Genomic DNA, 17,758 nt, shown 5'->3' with positions numbered 1-17,758 from the left:
TAATTACCTATATGATTCCTCCAAAGTCCATATTGTCTAGATATTCTAACCCTGTAGAATTATCATTTGTTTTCAGAATTTATGTTTTACACACTTTACAGTCATTGTTAACTAATGAATTTCTCAAACGAAACTAAGATTTAATTTTCTTGTTCATGCCTATTTAAACTCTCCCGTTACTAGGTGTTATGTATTTTATAATTCTTAAGGTATATAAAGAATGTATTCCATATTTAACAGAAAATCAAGAGAATCCACACTTAACAAACCATATGCCCAACATCTTATTCATACAGTCTTATTGTTGTATAACAATTTAGCTTTAACTAATATGCATTGTCCACAGATAATTAAAAATTCGTCTGGTAATTAGATGCTGCACAGCAACTTTTCAACATTAAAACATTTATTATAGAGCTACGAAAACAGTTTGTTTTAGAAAAATACAGCTGCATCAGAGTACTCATTAATCAACATTTTAAATATAATTTTTCTTAGTTTTCTAAAATATTTTCATTCATGCAAAAATTGATTCATGCTTAACAGTCAACATGTTAAACTAATAACAGTTTCAAGATTCTATAAAAATTCAAAACACAGCAAAACAAAATGTGAAATTTTCTTTAATTCTTGGGTGGTCTGCTGAAGAAAATTTAGCTGCACATAAAACCATAAATGACTGTTAAATCAGCTATTTGGATACAAGATAAGTTAATTTATGAAAGCTTGTTTCAGTTTATAGAAAGTCTACACATGAAAGACAATTTCAATGAAATGGTCAAGCATAAGGGAGTTGGAATCCTATTGAAAATGGAAAAAGGTTTTGTGCTCTACAAATATTGTTTGAACATAATATAAGCAGAAAAATTTGTGGTTTATAAATCCATATGTTCTTAACTGGCTATTCCTTATACACTTTTGTTTAAGTTTTCACAATGCACCTATGTGCTAATATCAATAATCATTCATGCTATGAAAGAGTGTAAACCTAGTGCCATCTACTGGAAAAAGTGGATACCATTTAATCAATTAATTGCAAATTATTTTGTGAATTACGGGTTGAAATTTGTAGGTCCTTTTTTTTTATTTCTTTAAAAAAAATCCTCTCCACAGCATTTTAATACAATCAAAGAAGTTAGGTAAGATAAAGTTAGGTCAGATGTCGGGTAAGAATGGTGAAATTGGAGAACTAAGGGCATTAATCTGAACAAAAGGGAGAGAATTCCTTTCCTTTAGGGACACCAGTACTGAAATCAGAAACACTGCGTTCTGATGAGTTTTATGTTGGGTTCATGTGCATCTTTTAGAACAGAGGTTCTGGACATGCGGTCAAAGAGCCCCCTTGAAGAGTTTCAGAAGATCTAACAAAAAATTTCTTGAAATTATATGAAAACATGTGTAGATGCATATATGTCTTTTCTGGAAAAGAAGGTCGTAACTTTTATCAAAGCATTATGTAGGTGGTCCATATTTTTTATGACCCAAAAAAGGTTCTGAAGAACTAATATAGAATGTCAATGCATTCAGTAAGTGAACAGCACACTGACGATTCTGATTATCTTTTAAGTACATCAGTTCTATTAATGAAATATTGCCAGCTCAAATTGAATAAGTACTTGCTACTTATGGATGTGGCTTTAATGTGCATCTGTAGTATTTCCTCTTTACAAATGGAGACTTTAAAGCACAATAAACAATAATCTGCTGCAAAGAAGTGATCAAAAGGGCCAGAGTTCTTAAGTCTTATGCTAAGTATAATACATCCTTATTCACTGCCTCAAACAGCTTACTACCAAAACTCAAACTGTTTGCAAGAAAAGGTAAAAGCAATTCTGGATAATATGCATTGAATCTGTTGCCACTTTTGTTATTTGTTTAGCCACAATGCGATTTATACTTATGGCATCCCCTATATTGTACTAATGCAATAAAGTGAGAAAAAAATTGTTAGACAATAAATTCAAAAGTAAACCAAACTATGAACTTTACTTTTAATCTTCCCATATAAAGGAGTTTCAAATAAATTTGTACTCTCTTACAGCTATGACTTCACCTCCACATAAACATTCCAAATGTTTATTGATTCATTTAACAAATATTTATTAAGTGCCAGGCACTGTGTTAAGCTCTGGAGCCATAAGCCGCTGATTCATAGAGTTCTAGTTATACAGATGATAGTCAATGACTTTCTAACACCATTTGCAAAATATCTCTAAGACTTCTAATTGCTACATTAGAAAACTATGATATATTTATAAGCTACAGCCATGTAACTCTTCAATTCATGGAAACTATTAAATATGCCACTAACGTCAAGTAAGAATCACAACCACAAATTATATGTATGATGGTAGAAAAAAAGTATAATTTATCACTCTAATTAGTACTATTTAGACAAATTTTATTTATTTCACCCTCACTTGGCTGAAAGCTATCATGATATCTAGTATAAGCTACAATTACACTTAATTTTTATCTAGCATTAAAACTATTTATAAAATTGTGCTTCCTGATTCCTCCTCAGATAATGCTTCAGTCTTGATTAAGAGGCAAGGAATTCTAATGTTCAACATGGAAACTGTCCTACCACCACAAGTCAGCAGACTTCTCTGTAAGTTCCCAGTATTAGTTAGTATTGAGTTTTAAGATCTGATTAACCTAAAGTCAAAAGTAAAAACAAGTGACAGTTAATAAAATCACAGAATTTAAGAACTAAATATATTATCTAACTTTAATTCCTCGTAAAGATGAAGAGACTGTGATCAGGAGAAGTTTACTGATTTGTTCAAGGTCATGCAAGTTAAGGACGGAGCTTTGGTTACAGTTTTCTAACTCCTAATCCAGTGTTCTTTTAATACATAAAAGAAACTGTTGTAAGAAATTAAGAAGAAATTCTGAGAGAGAAAAATTACCTTTAATTACAAACAAGAGTGAACCATAACTCAGATGCACTTAATAAGATCTAAATTAAAATTATACTTTATTAAAAAATAAGAAGTAAAGAAAGTCAAAGCTAAAAATAATAGATCGCTCTTTTGGGATATAGCCTTCATGCAGGTCAATCCAGTTATAATCAACTTTAAGAGCCTGCTCCAATTATATTTTAGTCCTGGAATTATTTCATATTGAATAATACTCAAAATTAGTAGGGTACTGGCTGGGGAACAGACATCTTTTTGATTTACAGAGATTTCTGTTGTAATGGGTTTTGACCAGCAACAGTATATTAAAGCAAGACTTCAAACTTTCACCTTCACTTCCTGTATTTCCAGTTTTGGCCTCTTCTTTTCCCTACCTGTACAAAGTAATAGGACGAGAATTCCCATTTCAATTTCATCTTTATTTTTCAAAATTTAAACAGTTTGTTTCATTATTGTTGAAGTTAACTTCTTCAACATTTCTATATATCTAAGAGCAAAATCCTGTTAGAGAAATTGATGATGATAAAGATTTTGCTAAATACAAGTTATAAAATATGTAGACACCGGAAGACTGACTTTCATAACACTTTAAAAACTAGGGGTGCTTGAATGGTCAAGAAATTATGGAATACTATTCTAGCCAATTCAATTTTCAAATTAAAATGGGTTTACAAGCCCTAGATAAGAAAGATGAGAGTTTATTTTGGCTTTTACCAGTACTTGGTAGTAAGAATAAAATAAATCTGTTGTATATTTATAGGACTTGAATTCTGGTTCAGCAGGGTGTATAAGTAAAATAAACAGATCAGAACAACAGATCAAGATGGTTATTTCTCAAACATAAAGTGTATTTGTGAGTCCCATGAAAGTAAAAGAATAGTTAAATGAAACATAGGACATGTTTAAAAGTTTGAAAAGTCTGTTGTATTGGAAAAACATAAACCTGTATTAATACAGATACATGAATTTCCATATTGAACATAGTGAAGACATATATGGTGTTTACTAAATGCCGGCCACATGTTTAAGCACTTTTCACATCCCAATCTATTTAATTCTCACAGCAACCCTTTCAGATTGGTACTATTATTATCCCCATTTTACAAACAAGGAAGCTAAGGCACACAGCTAGTTAGTGGCAAAGTCAGATTTTAAACTCAGTCTGACCCCAGACAGAATTAGTGTGCTTAAGCACTGTACCACAATGGTTAACTTCTTAAAAACGATTTGCTTTGGTGAATTTATCTTTGAATCATTTTGTCGTCAAAACTTAAAGATACTTATATTTCAATTAAACAATCTCATTATGAAACCCTTTAATCCATGACCGTCATTTATTGAAGAATATACTATTAATTAATGTGGTTTCTATAAACATTTAGCCTCCTCTATATTTGGCAAACCCATATTACAAGAACTATGCTGGGTACTTTTACACACTGGAGCTTTTTCCAGAGGAAAACATCATTATGTATCATCTAAATAACCTCCATAGTCTACCTGTAACACGTACTGTAGAGCATTGAAAAGGTTCTGCATAGCACAAGTAACTAGTGGTTGAGGTTCTCCCTCAAGGTCATATACAATTCTACAGACAAACCTTGTCAGTTCTACAGCCTGAATCTCTCCCAATTACAATCTTCCTTTTCAACTCTATTGTAACGGCCACAGCACTTCACATCTCCTTACAGCCTCAGACTCCTCCAGTACTCTTTACGGTGGCAGTGCAGGGGGATGTGGGCCCAGGGGGCATACTGAGAAGAGTGATTGGGGCCTCTATACATTAAGCTTCATTAGCCCCTCATGTCACCACAAACAGACTTAAAATCTACTTTTAAAAAAGTGTATTTGCTATATAAATATGGCTGCAAGACAAATACCTTACTCCTTCTAATCAGGTTGCCAACCCAGCCTCTCTCACAGAAACATCTGAAAAACCAGCTCTGACCTCCTACCATACTAAATCAATAATCTTTGTAAAATGCAAATGAAGTCATGTCATTCCTGTTCATCTCTCCAAGACTTAAATTCCTTAGAACATCATATAAAGTGCTTCATGATTTGGCTGCCTTTCCTTCCTTACCTCTTCTATTTGCCCTTGTACATCCAAACCAGCCATATGAATAACTGTATTTCTCTGAACATGCCTTGCTCTTTCAGGCCTTCATGTTTTCCCATGCTACTCCTTTTGTTAGAAACAGCCTCCCCACCACCCTGCTTAGAAACCAGGCTAACTGTGCTCCCAGTATGAGATTCAGCTCAAGCACCATATCCTCCATAAAGCCCTCCTTAAACTTCAGAGATCTTCCCTTCCTTCCAACATTTCTTCTCCTAAAGACAAGATCTAGGATCAACCTCCTCTGAATTACCTTAACACACCAAGTATAAATGCCTCTAGTCTAGTCAGGTCAACATATGATTCAACAGTCCTCACATAGTTCCATTTCCATCTTGTACTTGTTGAAAAACATCAGCTTTACCTTATTTATCACTGTATCCTCACTGCTTAACACAATGCCTGGCACATATAGTTAACATTTAATGAGCTGGAATTAAATTCTCTATACAATGTAGTGATAGATATTTACACTAATGGAAAAATGTAAATAATATTGATAATCATACTCACAGAAGTAAAATATTTAGCCATTGCGGTTTTCATAATAAAATTAAAATACTAAGCTTATGATACAGGCGCATAAAAAATTTTGGACTTTCATGCCTCACTTATTTAAATTCTTAAAATCACACTGTTAGAAAGTGCAGTCGTTCTAATTTAAGAACCCACTGATGCATGCTATATTAGTTCTGTTTATTTGGTCATTGTTAAGTAGAACTTTTTTTCTTTTTAACTACAATAAATTGGTAACTTAATTATGCTAACGTTGTTCATTTTCATTTTTTCCTAAAGGAACGACCACATGTGGAATGAAAAGCATTTTCATTATCCTTTAACAAGATGAATGTCCTATTTTGTGTGATTTGGGGCAGTTTCTTACTCAGACTGCCAGCCTCTTATGAACGTTATGATTTGCAGATGTGTAGTGTGCATTAAAGAACAAGAAGATATCATGAAATATTAGTGACAATTATACACTGGGCAAGGAAACTGGACAATGTTCCAAGGGTTGTAAGGATTGTGGAAATGAATGTTACTCAAAGTAGAGTGGTGATTTATAACCAATTTCCGTCTTCAAATTAGGGCCCAAGTAAAAGAAAATGAAATTTAGCAAAGCATGATGGTGTATCATTTCCTGCAGCAGAAACACCCAGTTGGCCCTGTGCCTTCACTATGTACAGTACAACAAGCAGCAACCTGAGGGAAGCCCACAGGCTCGAAGGGCTACTGGCTGGCTCTTTGTCACCAAATGCAGCAGGTTGAATGCAGACATCACTGTGATATCTTCACCAACAAAACGAGAAGCAAAGAACAGGGGCAAGAGCTGAGTAGGAGAAAAAACAAAAACAAAAACAAAAAACAAATTAAAACATCACAAATATTAAACACATTAATTGCACAACTGATGGTTACAGTTTTATCTGGAACTGAACACATGCACATATTGCTAATAAATTTCAAATGCCTTTTTTCAGCCGGTGAGCTTACTTTCAATCTAGCTTTATTTGTATCTTAGAGATAAAATACACACTACAAGATAGCAGTGTAATCTGTAAACACAGTTTGCAAGAGGTTGAGAAAAGAGAGGAAGTTTAAAAACAGTTGAAAGGAATTCGCATTTACTGAGTTCATACCATGTGACAGGAACTGTCTGGAGCCTAATATACACGTCGTATCATTTAATTCTTACAATAAACCGAGGAGGTAGGTTTTATGGCCCAATACATATGTGAAGAAACTGTGACTCAAAAGTCCAAGGGCACAAAGCAAATAATCAGTGGAAAAAGGACTAGAAAACCCTGTTATATCTGACTGCAAAGCCATGTTCCTTCCTTACACCATGCTGCCTTCTTCCAGCAATTACTGGCAAATCTCCCTCCCTGGAGAAGACTATAAAATAATAAGATTAAGAGACATATTTTGTTAGAATTTCATTTTATGAAATAGAGACCCAGAAAACCTATGGACAATTAACACTTTCAAAACAGCGTTAAGTTTGAATAAAGCATGGCAAATATGAATTTTCATTTAATTATATGATTTATAATTTCTAGGTCAATTCTGTGAATAATATTCATGATTTAGTCATTTTAAAAGTGTAAAATTGTTTTTTAATGTCTTTGGAAATGAATTATGTGGAAGAATCTAAAAATTGTGTAGATATTAAACTTTAGAGAAAAGTTCAATTCTTAGAATTTTCTTAAAAATCTTGTACAATATTTCAGTTGGTAAAGATTAACTTTAAATGGAAATGGAAAATACTAGATCAATAAACTTCACATATGTTATTTCAAATTAGTATTTTAAGTGACTTTAACCATTAAATGCCCAAAAATTAATACAAAATTAAAGTCTTGTTCATTTCCTGACCACTTCCCCTGCTCCCCACCCCCAAAAAAAGTCTGTTCCGGACTCTTCTGACCTCCTTGAAGAACAAACATATAATAAACAGTAATATATTTTACTAAATCACTCTGGAGTATATCTGACAGAAATCTGCTTGTATTAACATGCCTGAACTCTGACTTCCCCAAACTAAACTCACTACAAGACTAAAACATTTTTGTGTTACTAACTGCAGACAAAGGGGAGGGAAAAGGAAGGTAAGTATCACAATGCACAGCCCGAAAGAACCATTAAACATAAATAAACATGTCATTTTCACGAGTGACTGCAGAGCAGGGAAAAGAGAGCACTCCTTTGGAGCAGACTACCGACTAATAAAAGATCAAAGGTCTATACCTCACATCACTATAAATAAAAATGTATTTTTTCCTTGTGACCCTTCTCTGTGAGGAATAAAGTGCACACAGTAAATGTAATTACTTAGCAAAGCTGCAGTCTCACTGTGCTTCCACAGCTGACCATAAAACGTCTTCCTATTCTGTTTCATCAACTCCTGTACCAGGCAGCCTGGGCGCCTACCAACCACTGTGGCCATCTGGCTTATGTCAAAGCCAGCGCACAGGAAGAGAGGCAGTGATGTCACTCTGCAGGTCAGGGAAAGAACAAAGATGCATTCTACAATTAAAAACTGAGGGCCACAAATACCGGGAGCCCTCCAGCATGATATGACTGTGTGATTTAATATTCTGACTGCGTTGCCTGTATTTCTACCCAAATAGCCAGGGCTCCATCTAGTGGCAAATTAGTTTTGCCCAGTTTTTTGAAAATAGAGGACCCAGAAAGTACAACATTAGCACTAACAAAGTGGGGCAACTAAAATGACTGCTTTTAGAGCACTCTAGTCTTTCTCTACTGAAGAATGCAAAAAGCACAATTTGTCACACTGTTCTCTATTTTCTAAACCTAAAAGAATGCATTTCATAGGTTAGGATTTGATATTATCCGAATTATTTTAACGCCTGCATGGATAGTAGAAAAGGATTGAACTTTGTAAAATGCATGCAAATTGGTATTACTCATAAACCACTCTGAAAATGTGTAGCTGAGACATAAAGTGAAAAACAGTTCTAAAGAATGGATGTGTGCATCTGGATGCCTTGGTTATATCAAACTAATATGCTTATACTTCCACAGAACAAAAGAATCATAGTTAATATGGCTCTAACATGTATTTTTATGCTGAAATGGTTTAACAAAATTATTTTTAGCTCATGTTTTCCACCTAATTAATGTTTGCAGTAAATAAAACAAAACACTTTAACAAACAGATCTAAAGTACATATGTTTGCATGAAAGATGGGACATCACAATGGATGTGTGTTATCCACGGACACAGACTGTCTGGGTTTGAATGCTGGTCATGCCCATAACCAATTCAGTGACCTTGGACAACTTGCTTACCCTCTCGGGGCCTCAGCTTCCTCACTTATAAGATAATGATTAAATAAGTTAATTGGTAAAAAGTGCTTGGTACAACTCCTGGGACATAGTATATGCTCAGGAAATGTTAGCTATTATTATTTATGCCAAATATTTACTACAGTTTTAACTGCATTAATTAGAAAATTGTAACAGTCCATTTATGTCCACCCCTTCTTAGAGGTAGCAAGCTATTCTCCAAAGAATCCTATTTAGGTCAGAAAATCACTACCTGATAGATTTCCACAGTAAATTACTCTAATGAAAACAATAGAACAGAGAAATCCTAAAGATAACAGTTGACTGTGCACACAGAATGTGCCATGTACTACTCTAAGCATTTCACATTTATTAGCCCTTTTAATCCCCACAACCTAATGAGGTATATACTATCATTTTCCCTTTTTTAGACACAGAGACTGAGGCATAGGGAGGTTAAGTAAATGACCTAAGGTCTTACACTTAGTAAGGGACAAGGACTTTAAGTAATTGGGTAATCTAATTGATACATGTGAACTCAGGCCATTTACCTCCAATGCCAGTACTCTTGACCACTACACAACTGGCAATGAAAAGCTTTACAATGCACCAACCAACTCTAGATACTCTGATTCCATGTTCCCCTACTAGGTAGCATGATAAACATGTAATAAGGAAACTTAATTCAAGATTACTTGATGGCCAGGCGAGGTGGCTTATGCCTGTAATCCCAGCATTCTGGGAGGCTGAGGCGGGCAGGGAGTTCCAGACCAACCTGACCAACATGGCGAAACTAAAAGTACAAAAGATTAACCAGGCATGGTGGTGGGTGCCTGTAATCTCAGCTACTCAGGAGGCTGAGGCAGGAGAATCGCTTGAACCTGGGAGGCAGAGATTGCAGTGAGCTGAGATTGTTCACTGCACTCCAGCCTGGGTGACAGAGAAAGACCCTGTCTCAAAAAAAAAGAAAAAGAAGAAGAAAAAGAAAAAAGAAGATTACTTGAAGATTCTCTCCCTTGACATTCTCAGATTTCTAGACTTGATCTTTCTAGTTCCACCACATGCAACTTCAACTGCTTTCACCTTCCAATTTTTTCTCTAAATTCCTTGGATATACCTTTAGAATCTGTAAAGCTAACTCTATGTTAATCTACCAAAACTTCAATATGCTGATAATGTACTTTTGAGGACCAAACAAACTAACAGCTACTTCCACTCTCAGACCCCCAAACTGAAGTTTCAGTTTGGCAGCTTTTAACCATTTGTATTTCCTGAACTGTCTGAGTGAAGGCCATTACCAGAAACAATCCTAGTCCAGAAAGAAGCAAACGCTTAGCATTAAACACCCTGTAGGAATCAGGATTGAGCAAGGATCACCAGAAAATCCATAATTCTCCAAGTTTATTCTCAACTTCCTCACTTTTGCATTGCCTTTTATTCAATTACCTACATGGATGAGCAACATTTACAGATAATCCATCCACTTCGGCCTCCCAAAGTGCTGGGATTACAGGCGTGAGCCACCATACCCGACCTAATCAACATGTCATTTTTAAAAGCCAGACAAGATGTCTCATGAATCTTCCTAATCTCCCCAAATATCTGGTAGATAATTTTGAAAATAGTGGGCATTTAAAAATACTGACTGCACAATGCCTAGTGAGCAGTATCACATTATGTGTTTAGAACAGAATTAGATTCCGTAATTGTCTATAATTTCCTGCTTAAAACATTTTGATGATTCCCCCTTGTATATCACAGGGTTCTCCAAACCATGTTCTGAGAAATGTAAGACAGCCCTTCAAACAAGTTTAGTAGTCAAATAGTTGTGGAAATGCTAACCAATATAAAGGGTCTGAGAAGTCTTCAGTAGATATGCCTGCTTAACTTTGTCTCAATTGGTGCCTCTGAAATGTTTCTGATCATACAAAACCCCTTTCTGTCCTATCACCCAACCCCTAGAACACATTCTGGTAAATCCTTCTGATAAACCCAAATTCCTAAACAAAGTTTCTAAAGTATCTAAAGTTCTACATTCAGCTACTGCTGAACTCTTCAGCCTTTTCCCTTACCATACCTCTAGAACCCACTGCACCCCACACTCCTACCATACTAACATGGTGGTAATTTTCCTGATAGGTCAGCTGTTTCCTATTTCCACCTCCATGTCTTCATTCCAGATGCTTACTATCTTTGCCACCACTTACAACCTCCACCATTCCTAACTCCTCCAATTCTAGTCCCCAGTATAGTACCAAATATGCTATCATACCCCCATAACAATTTTCAGGGTACTGATTTGCTTAGATCTGTCCCTCTTCTAGATTATAAACTCCTTAACGACAGTGACAGTGTCTTTCATCCCTGCATCCCAGTACCTGGCACATAACAGTCATTCATTTATTGAGTGAAAGACTACGAAAATGACTGATTATATGTTCAGGATATGACTATATTGTTCAGGATCATCATTTCCAATGCTGCTGTCTCTGCCATCTCAACTGCTAATAATGCTTAAAGGTAATAATTTGAATTAAAATATATTATACAATTATTAGTTCCTATGAAGATGTGGGAAGTTGCAAATGTAACCTGACTTGAAATCCAAAAATAATTTAAATGCCCTATTTTGGTCAAAAATCTCTACTTCTTCATCTCCCCCGTGAATTCTAACATCCAAAAATTTGATTAAAGTTAATTGGCTAGGGTTTTGTTTTAGGTTTATCTTTTTTCCCTTTTACTTTTTTCCCTGTAGTTGAACAATAATCTTCCAAAAAGAGATGGTATAAAAAGTAATCTAGAGAACTCACAAAGCTGATAATTAGCTCCAGAATAAGTGAGCTGATGGTACTAGTGGTTTTAAAGTGTCAAACCTAAAGGTCGAATACCTTCCCAATAAATGCCAAAGGAATGTCCACATCAGTGGTTTTTCACAAGCTAGTAAAATGCTCCCCTCCACCACACCCAGAACTGTAGGAGCCAACAGTTTGGAGTTTTGTTAAATAATGACCAAAAAAAAGTCTCAAAACCCTAATCTCACCATAATATCAGAAAAGAAAGATTAAACTGACACCAAGAACTAAGAAAGCGATCTCAAGATAAAAAACATCCTTTTAAGTAGAATATGTTTAGTTTTGTGGGGGAGAATTTTCATTGTTGCTATTTTTTAATGTTATTATGAACAGAAGAAAATTCATCACGGGAACCACTAATCTATATAATATAGTTCTATAAAAACATCTTTGTTTTTATCAACCCAGTGCCTAGCAGTTTATGCTCAACTAGTGTTTGTTGAGTGAACTGATCAATCATTTAGCTACTGCTTGAAATCCATAGCTCATTGGCTAGAATTTGACATTCCTTTTGTTAAACAGAGATCCTTTTGTGATTGTATTTGTTTTAAGAAACAACAGAATCCTGGCTATTCAGAATGTTTAGTCGATCTTTCAAGTGATTTTAAGAGATAATTTTTTTAACTTACTCAATTCATCTATATAAATTCCTACTACATGGAAAACAATGTATCAGGTGCTGATGAACATGCAAAGATGTAAGACATAGTCTGTGCTGTTAAAAAACATATTAGCTTAAGTGGGAACATATGACATAAGCTAAATGAGTTAACAGGGGTAGAAATCAAGTGTTATGGAATTTCAGAGGAAAGAGAATTGCTTCCAGCTTTAGGAGAGGGAGTGAGTGGCAGGGACATACGGGAGTTTGGAACCAAAGAGAAGTTGTATGAAGGAAGACTTTCTATTTGTATTCTTTCATCTCTATATCTTTAGGGTTACCCATTCTTAAGCTTTTGGATCTCAGGATTCCTTACACTCCCCAAAATTATCAAGGACTCCAAATACCTTTTGTTCACATGATTATAAATATTAATATTTACTTATTAAAAATTACAACTAAGAAACTTTTTAACTATTTGCTTACTCCATTAAAAGCAAATAAAAAATAACTTACAAAATGACTATTCTTAAAATAGTAAAACTTTAGCTTAACCCAAAAGCTTAAATAAATACATTTATAAAAATGACATTTATAATGAAAATCAACTATATTACCAAAAATAAAAATATATGTATAATGGAAAGAGTTCTATATTTTTGTAAATTTCTTTTTATTATCTAGCTTAATAGAAAACAACTGAATTCTCATCTCTGCTTCTGCAATCGATGTGTTGTGATATGTTGTTTTGTTTGAAGTACATAAGTAAAGAAAATCTAGATTCATACAAATAAGTAGCTGGAAAGGGGAGGAGTATTTTAATAACCCTTTCAGATAATTGTATGTTTTATTCTTTGTTATCACACCGAAGATCAACAAATGGTAGTCTGAAACCATATCAATGAACTTCTCATCCTGTTACATTAAAACCCATTGGTCTATCTTGCATTTTGAATGGACCTTCTAATCTTGCATGATTTTGTAACATCCTGCACTGCTCCTTTGGAAAATATTGGTTCACCGAGTTACACAGATCTTTCGTATGTTGAAACATTTCATAACATGATATCAAAACACCATACTCATTAATATCATCACTGATTTCATCAGAAAAGTTTTTAAATATTGAGAAGCTGTCAAGCTCACAGTAGGAGATGCAAGTTTTCCAAAATTTCCATGTAGATTTTATCTATTCTTACAACTTCAACCATCACTTCTTGATAGATGAATACAAAGGTCTAGCACCAACTTTGAACTAAGCTCTAATGCTTTATCTTCTAACATCTACTAGATAATATCAACTTGCATTTGCACAGTATGTTATTATTTACAAGGCATTTTCATATATATTATGATAAAGTCTTTTAACCTTATAATAAAGGCTTTAGTCTCCCTGTATATTGTTATTGAATATTTGCATGTATACATCTATGATGAGATTATTAACAATAATCATTTTTGAGCACCTGTACTGTGTATATGTGTATGTGTGTGTGTATATATATGTGTGTAACCTCATTTAATCCTCATATCAACCCTGAGCTAGGCACTCCTATATGTAGTAGTCATTATTACTCTGTACACAGTAATTCTGGCTCTCCATCTTCCAGGCATATGGTAGGAATGCACTTTCTGGCCCCCTTGTGGTTGGGTGGGAACATGTGGCTGGCTAGCTCTGGGCAATAAATTGTGAGCAGAAATGATTATGTGTATTGCTTCCAAGCCAGAGCACTTAACTGTTGGTGCGAGACCCTCCAGAGCTTTCTTTCCCTCTGCAGCAGGGACCAGCAATGTTCTATAATTAGATCGTGGCTGCTCCATTAGTCGTGATCCTGGGATAAGGAGATATGGAGCAGAGCTCCCATCTGGACCACAGTGAACACATAGTACAAACAAGAACTAAAGTTTCCACATTTCAAGTCATTGAATTTGGGGGCTATTTGTTCCAATAGAAACTGAAGTTTAGAGAATTACCTGCTTGAGGTTATATGGTCAGTAAATTATGGAGCCAGAATTTTAACTAAACTTTAATCTCTTCTACTACATTCCAAACTCCTCAAGGGCAGAGGCCCTTGTGCCCCCAGATTGATGTCCTTGTTTTAGAAAACAACAGACTCTGTAAGGATGAGAAGTCTAATGCCAAGAACTGTGAGACCACTTCCAAAAGTCCGTAGTTTCTCTCTCATTAGTCATCCCTTCTATCCTAAATATCTCAAAGAGATTCTTAATTTAGTCAGAAGATGCGGCTGCCCTCTCATATTCAAACATTAAAGGCCAGGAGACAGCTACTTTACTTCGATCACTCAGAGCTCACAAACTTGTCTCAACACCAAAAACTAAAGATTTTCCTCAGCTGCAAAAGTGACTGAGTAGCTTCTGGTCACAATAAAATGACAATGTGAAGATCTTATTTCCTGAAGCAACTGAAAGTTTCTTGGACACTAAGCACATTCACTGTAGTTTTCTTAGTGATCTAACAAGTCAATGCCTAAATCCACACCTTATAGATAGAATGTTTGATTTAAAATCAATCAACAAATACAAGGAAAATCAATCCATTTGCCATGATGATAGAAAAATGTCTGTTTCTTCCAATAGCTGAGATCATGATCCCAGAACTAATGAGAAAGAACCACATTAATAGCTCACATTGTGACCGGGAAGTAATCAATGTGTACATAGTCATAACAATATAAGCTTTTAGAGACAACCTATGGACAAATATTTGACTGTGATTTCAGAACAGACTGTGAGCATTAGCAGCTTCATATTGTGAAACAAAAAGTATACAGCAACGAAATGTAAAGAAGGCTGGACAGAAAGGCGGAGGAAAGATTCAGGGTATCAGTGTCCTCTCTTATAAAGTAGAGGGTTAGAAGACACCAACTAGACTGGGAAACGCTAACTGACCCCTAGAATCCATGCTTCCTTCTTCTTATTAGCAATAGAACCCCCTGAAATTTTAACTGAACATACAGCCTCATTTCTCAGCTTCCTTTGCAGGTAGATGTGAACATGATACTAAGTTGTGGAAAAATGGAATGTAATTCAGTATCATGTATGATTTTTCAGGTCATCTCCTTTAAAGACAAAGTCACTTGCTTTGGATTTCCTCTTCCCTCCTGAGAAATGGCAACAACTGCATCAGTACGCTTGAACCCTGAGAAGGAAGGCACTTGAGGAAGACAAACCTAACAGGTCATGAGGCAAAGCTATTCACCAGCCCAACCTTGGACTAGTATATGAAAGGGAAACTTCTACTTTCGGTAAGTTGCTCCACTTGTAATCTCTTTGTCAGAGCAGCTTAGCCTGTAAGTCTAACAATGGTACACAAAAAGGTGAAGAGATAGCAGATAAATACTTATATTCTGTAACTGGTTATTATCTGAAACTGATGCACCAATAAATAGCACTATAACTATATTAACCAAAATTATGAAAGTAACTAGTAGAATAATGATTTTAAAATATGACTTCAGAGGAGTGAGACAGAAATAGAAAGAGGTGGAGTTGTAGGCAGGTTTTTTCACCTTAGTTCCCCTGTACCAAGAGCCATGTGCAGGTTTTTTATAAAAATAAAGCTTATACATAAAAAAAGATCCAGTGTCTCAATAGACCATTTTATCTAAAGAAAAATCCTGCTAATGCAAGCCAACTAAATCCTATGCCTGAGACTATAAACTACAGTATCTATATCACTAAAAGACTATTTTTAGTGAGCTAAATATAAGCCTTAAAAATACAGATCCTTAAATCATATTTCATATATTTTAAGTCAGAACTTTGCCACCCATTCATGGAATAAAAAGTTTTAGCACTGGAAATTACAAGTAAATATCTGTTCTTGTATCTGAATTTTTGTATCCCTCCCCATAAGTTTACATACTGTTGCAGAAAATAGAAAATTATTAAATAAAATTATAATGATGGCTTGCATCTGATGTAGCAGATAAAAGAGAAGTTTTATGAAAATTGACTCCTTATATTCCACTAAAAAGTATATTTAATGACTTCTATCAGCTATCCTTTGACATCATGTTGGGCTTAGGAGGGAGGAAAAGTCCTGAATGAGATCATAAAGTAGAAGAAATTAAATATTTTGCAAAATTTCCACTTTGTCCTATACTATTTTTCTTCATGAATTTTAGGTGATTAAAAGATGTTTTTCAAAGAATCTGAGTGTTCCACATGTACTTCAAACTGCTTATTATATCCCAAACTCAAATCATGTATTACTTTCTTTCTTCATTAATTAATCTGTCTGTATTTCCTTGTTAGAAAGTAGTTCCTTCAGCAGGGTGTGGTGGCTCATGCCTTTAATCCCAGCACTTTGGGAGGCCAAGGCGGGAGGATGGCTTGAGCTCAGGAGTTTGAGACCACTCTGGGCAAAATGGTGAAACCCTGTTTCTACCAAAAAGATAAAAATTAGCCAGGCATGGTGGCATGCACCTGTGGTCCCAGCTACTCGGAAGGCTGAGGTGGGAGGATTGCTTGAACCCAGGAGATCAAGGCTGCAGTGAGCCAAGATTGGGCCACTGCACTTCAGCCTGTGTGACAGTGAGGCCCTGACTCAAAAGAAAAAATAAAAAAAATAGTAGACCCATCTACCCAGGCACTAAAACCTCAAACCTGGGAGTCACCCTCAATTCCTTTCTACTGTAACCATTCATATCCAAACAATATTAAGTACTGTCAATTTTTTTCCAAGATACTGCTCAAATACATCCCTTTCATCTCCCATCTACAATGAGTAATGGCCTCTTATTGGTCTTTCTGCCTTCAATCTAATTCCCCTCACATTCACCCTCCATACTACTGCAAAATGCTGTGTACTAGATCTGACCATGCCATAAACCTGCATAACATGCTTCCATGGCTCATTAGAACCTACAGGGGAAATAAATCCAACCAATGTATCCTGATATTAAAGACCTATCAGGTTCGTTTCTTTCCCTATGTATAGAACCTCAATCCTCAACACTCTCCAGTACACTATATGCTTCATGAACTTTCTTGTCCCTTACTTTAGTTCTACGACTTCACACAATGATGCCTAACCCTTAGTAGGCATTCAGTAAATATCTGTCAAATAAATATAATGTTCTGATGATAGCCAACCATTTATAGTTTCCTATATAGTCTTGTCTACCCTCACCATATGACCCACATCCTCCATCTCATATGCAGAATGGACTCTTTTTTAAATTTTTACTTTAAGTTCCGGGGTACATGTGCAGGATGTACACGTTTATTACACAGGTAAACGTGTGTCATGGTGGTTTGCTGCACCTATCAGTCCATCACCTAGGTATTAAGTCCAGCATGCATTAGCTATTTTTCCTAATGCTCTCCCTCCCCCTACCCCATCCTCCAACAGGCCCCATTGTGTGTTGCCTCCCTCCCTGTGCCCATGTGTTTCATTGTTCAGCCCCCACTTATAAGTGAGAACATGTGGTGTTTGGTT

General features: G+C 35.4%; 1 protein-coding gene across 1 annotated transcript in view; it reads right to left on the bottom strand.

Annotated features, from left to right (window-relative positions):
- MSRB3 (methionine sulfoxide reductase B3) overlaps positions 1 to 6,368 on the bottom strand; it is a gene marked incomplete at its 5' end in the record, with an annotated part of 161,350 nt that extends 154,982 nt beyond the window's left edge. Inside the window, 1 exon segment of the mRNA NM_001257851.1 lies at positions 6,238 to 6,368. Coding sequence (NP_001244780.1) covers positions 6,238 to 6,313 — 76 coding nt within the window.
- Positions 6,369 to 17,758: the final 11,390 nt, after the last annotated feature.

The sequence above is a fragment of the Macaca mulatta genome, chromosome 11 (genome assembly GCF_049350105.2).
Source record: "Macaca mulatta isolate MMU2019108-1 chromosome 11, T2T-MMU8v2.0, whole genome shotgun sequence".
Classification (NCBI taxonomy): domain Eukaryota; kingdom Metazoa; phylum Chordata; class Mammalia; order Primates; family Cercopithecidae; genus Macaca; species Macaca mulatta.
This window is presented reverse-complemented; position numbering and strand designations above follow the sequence as displayed.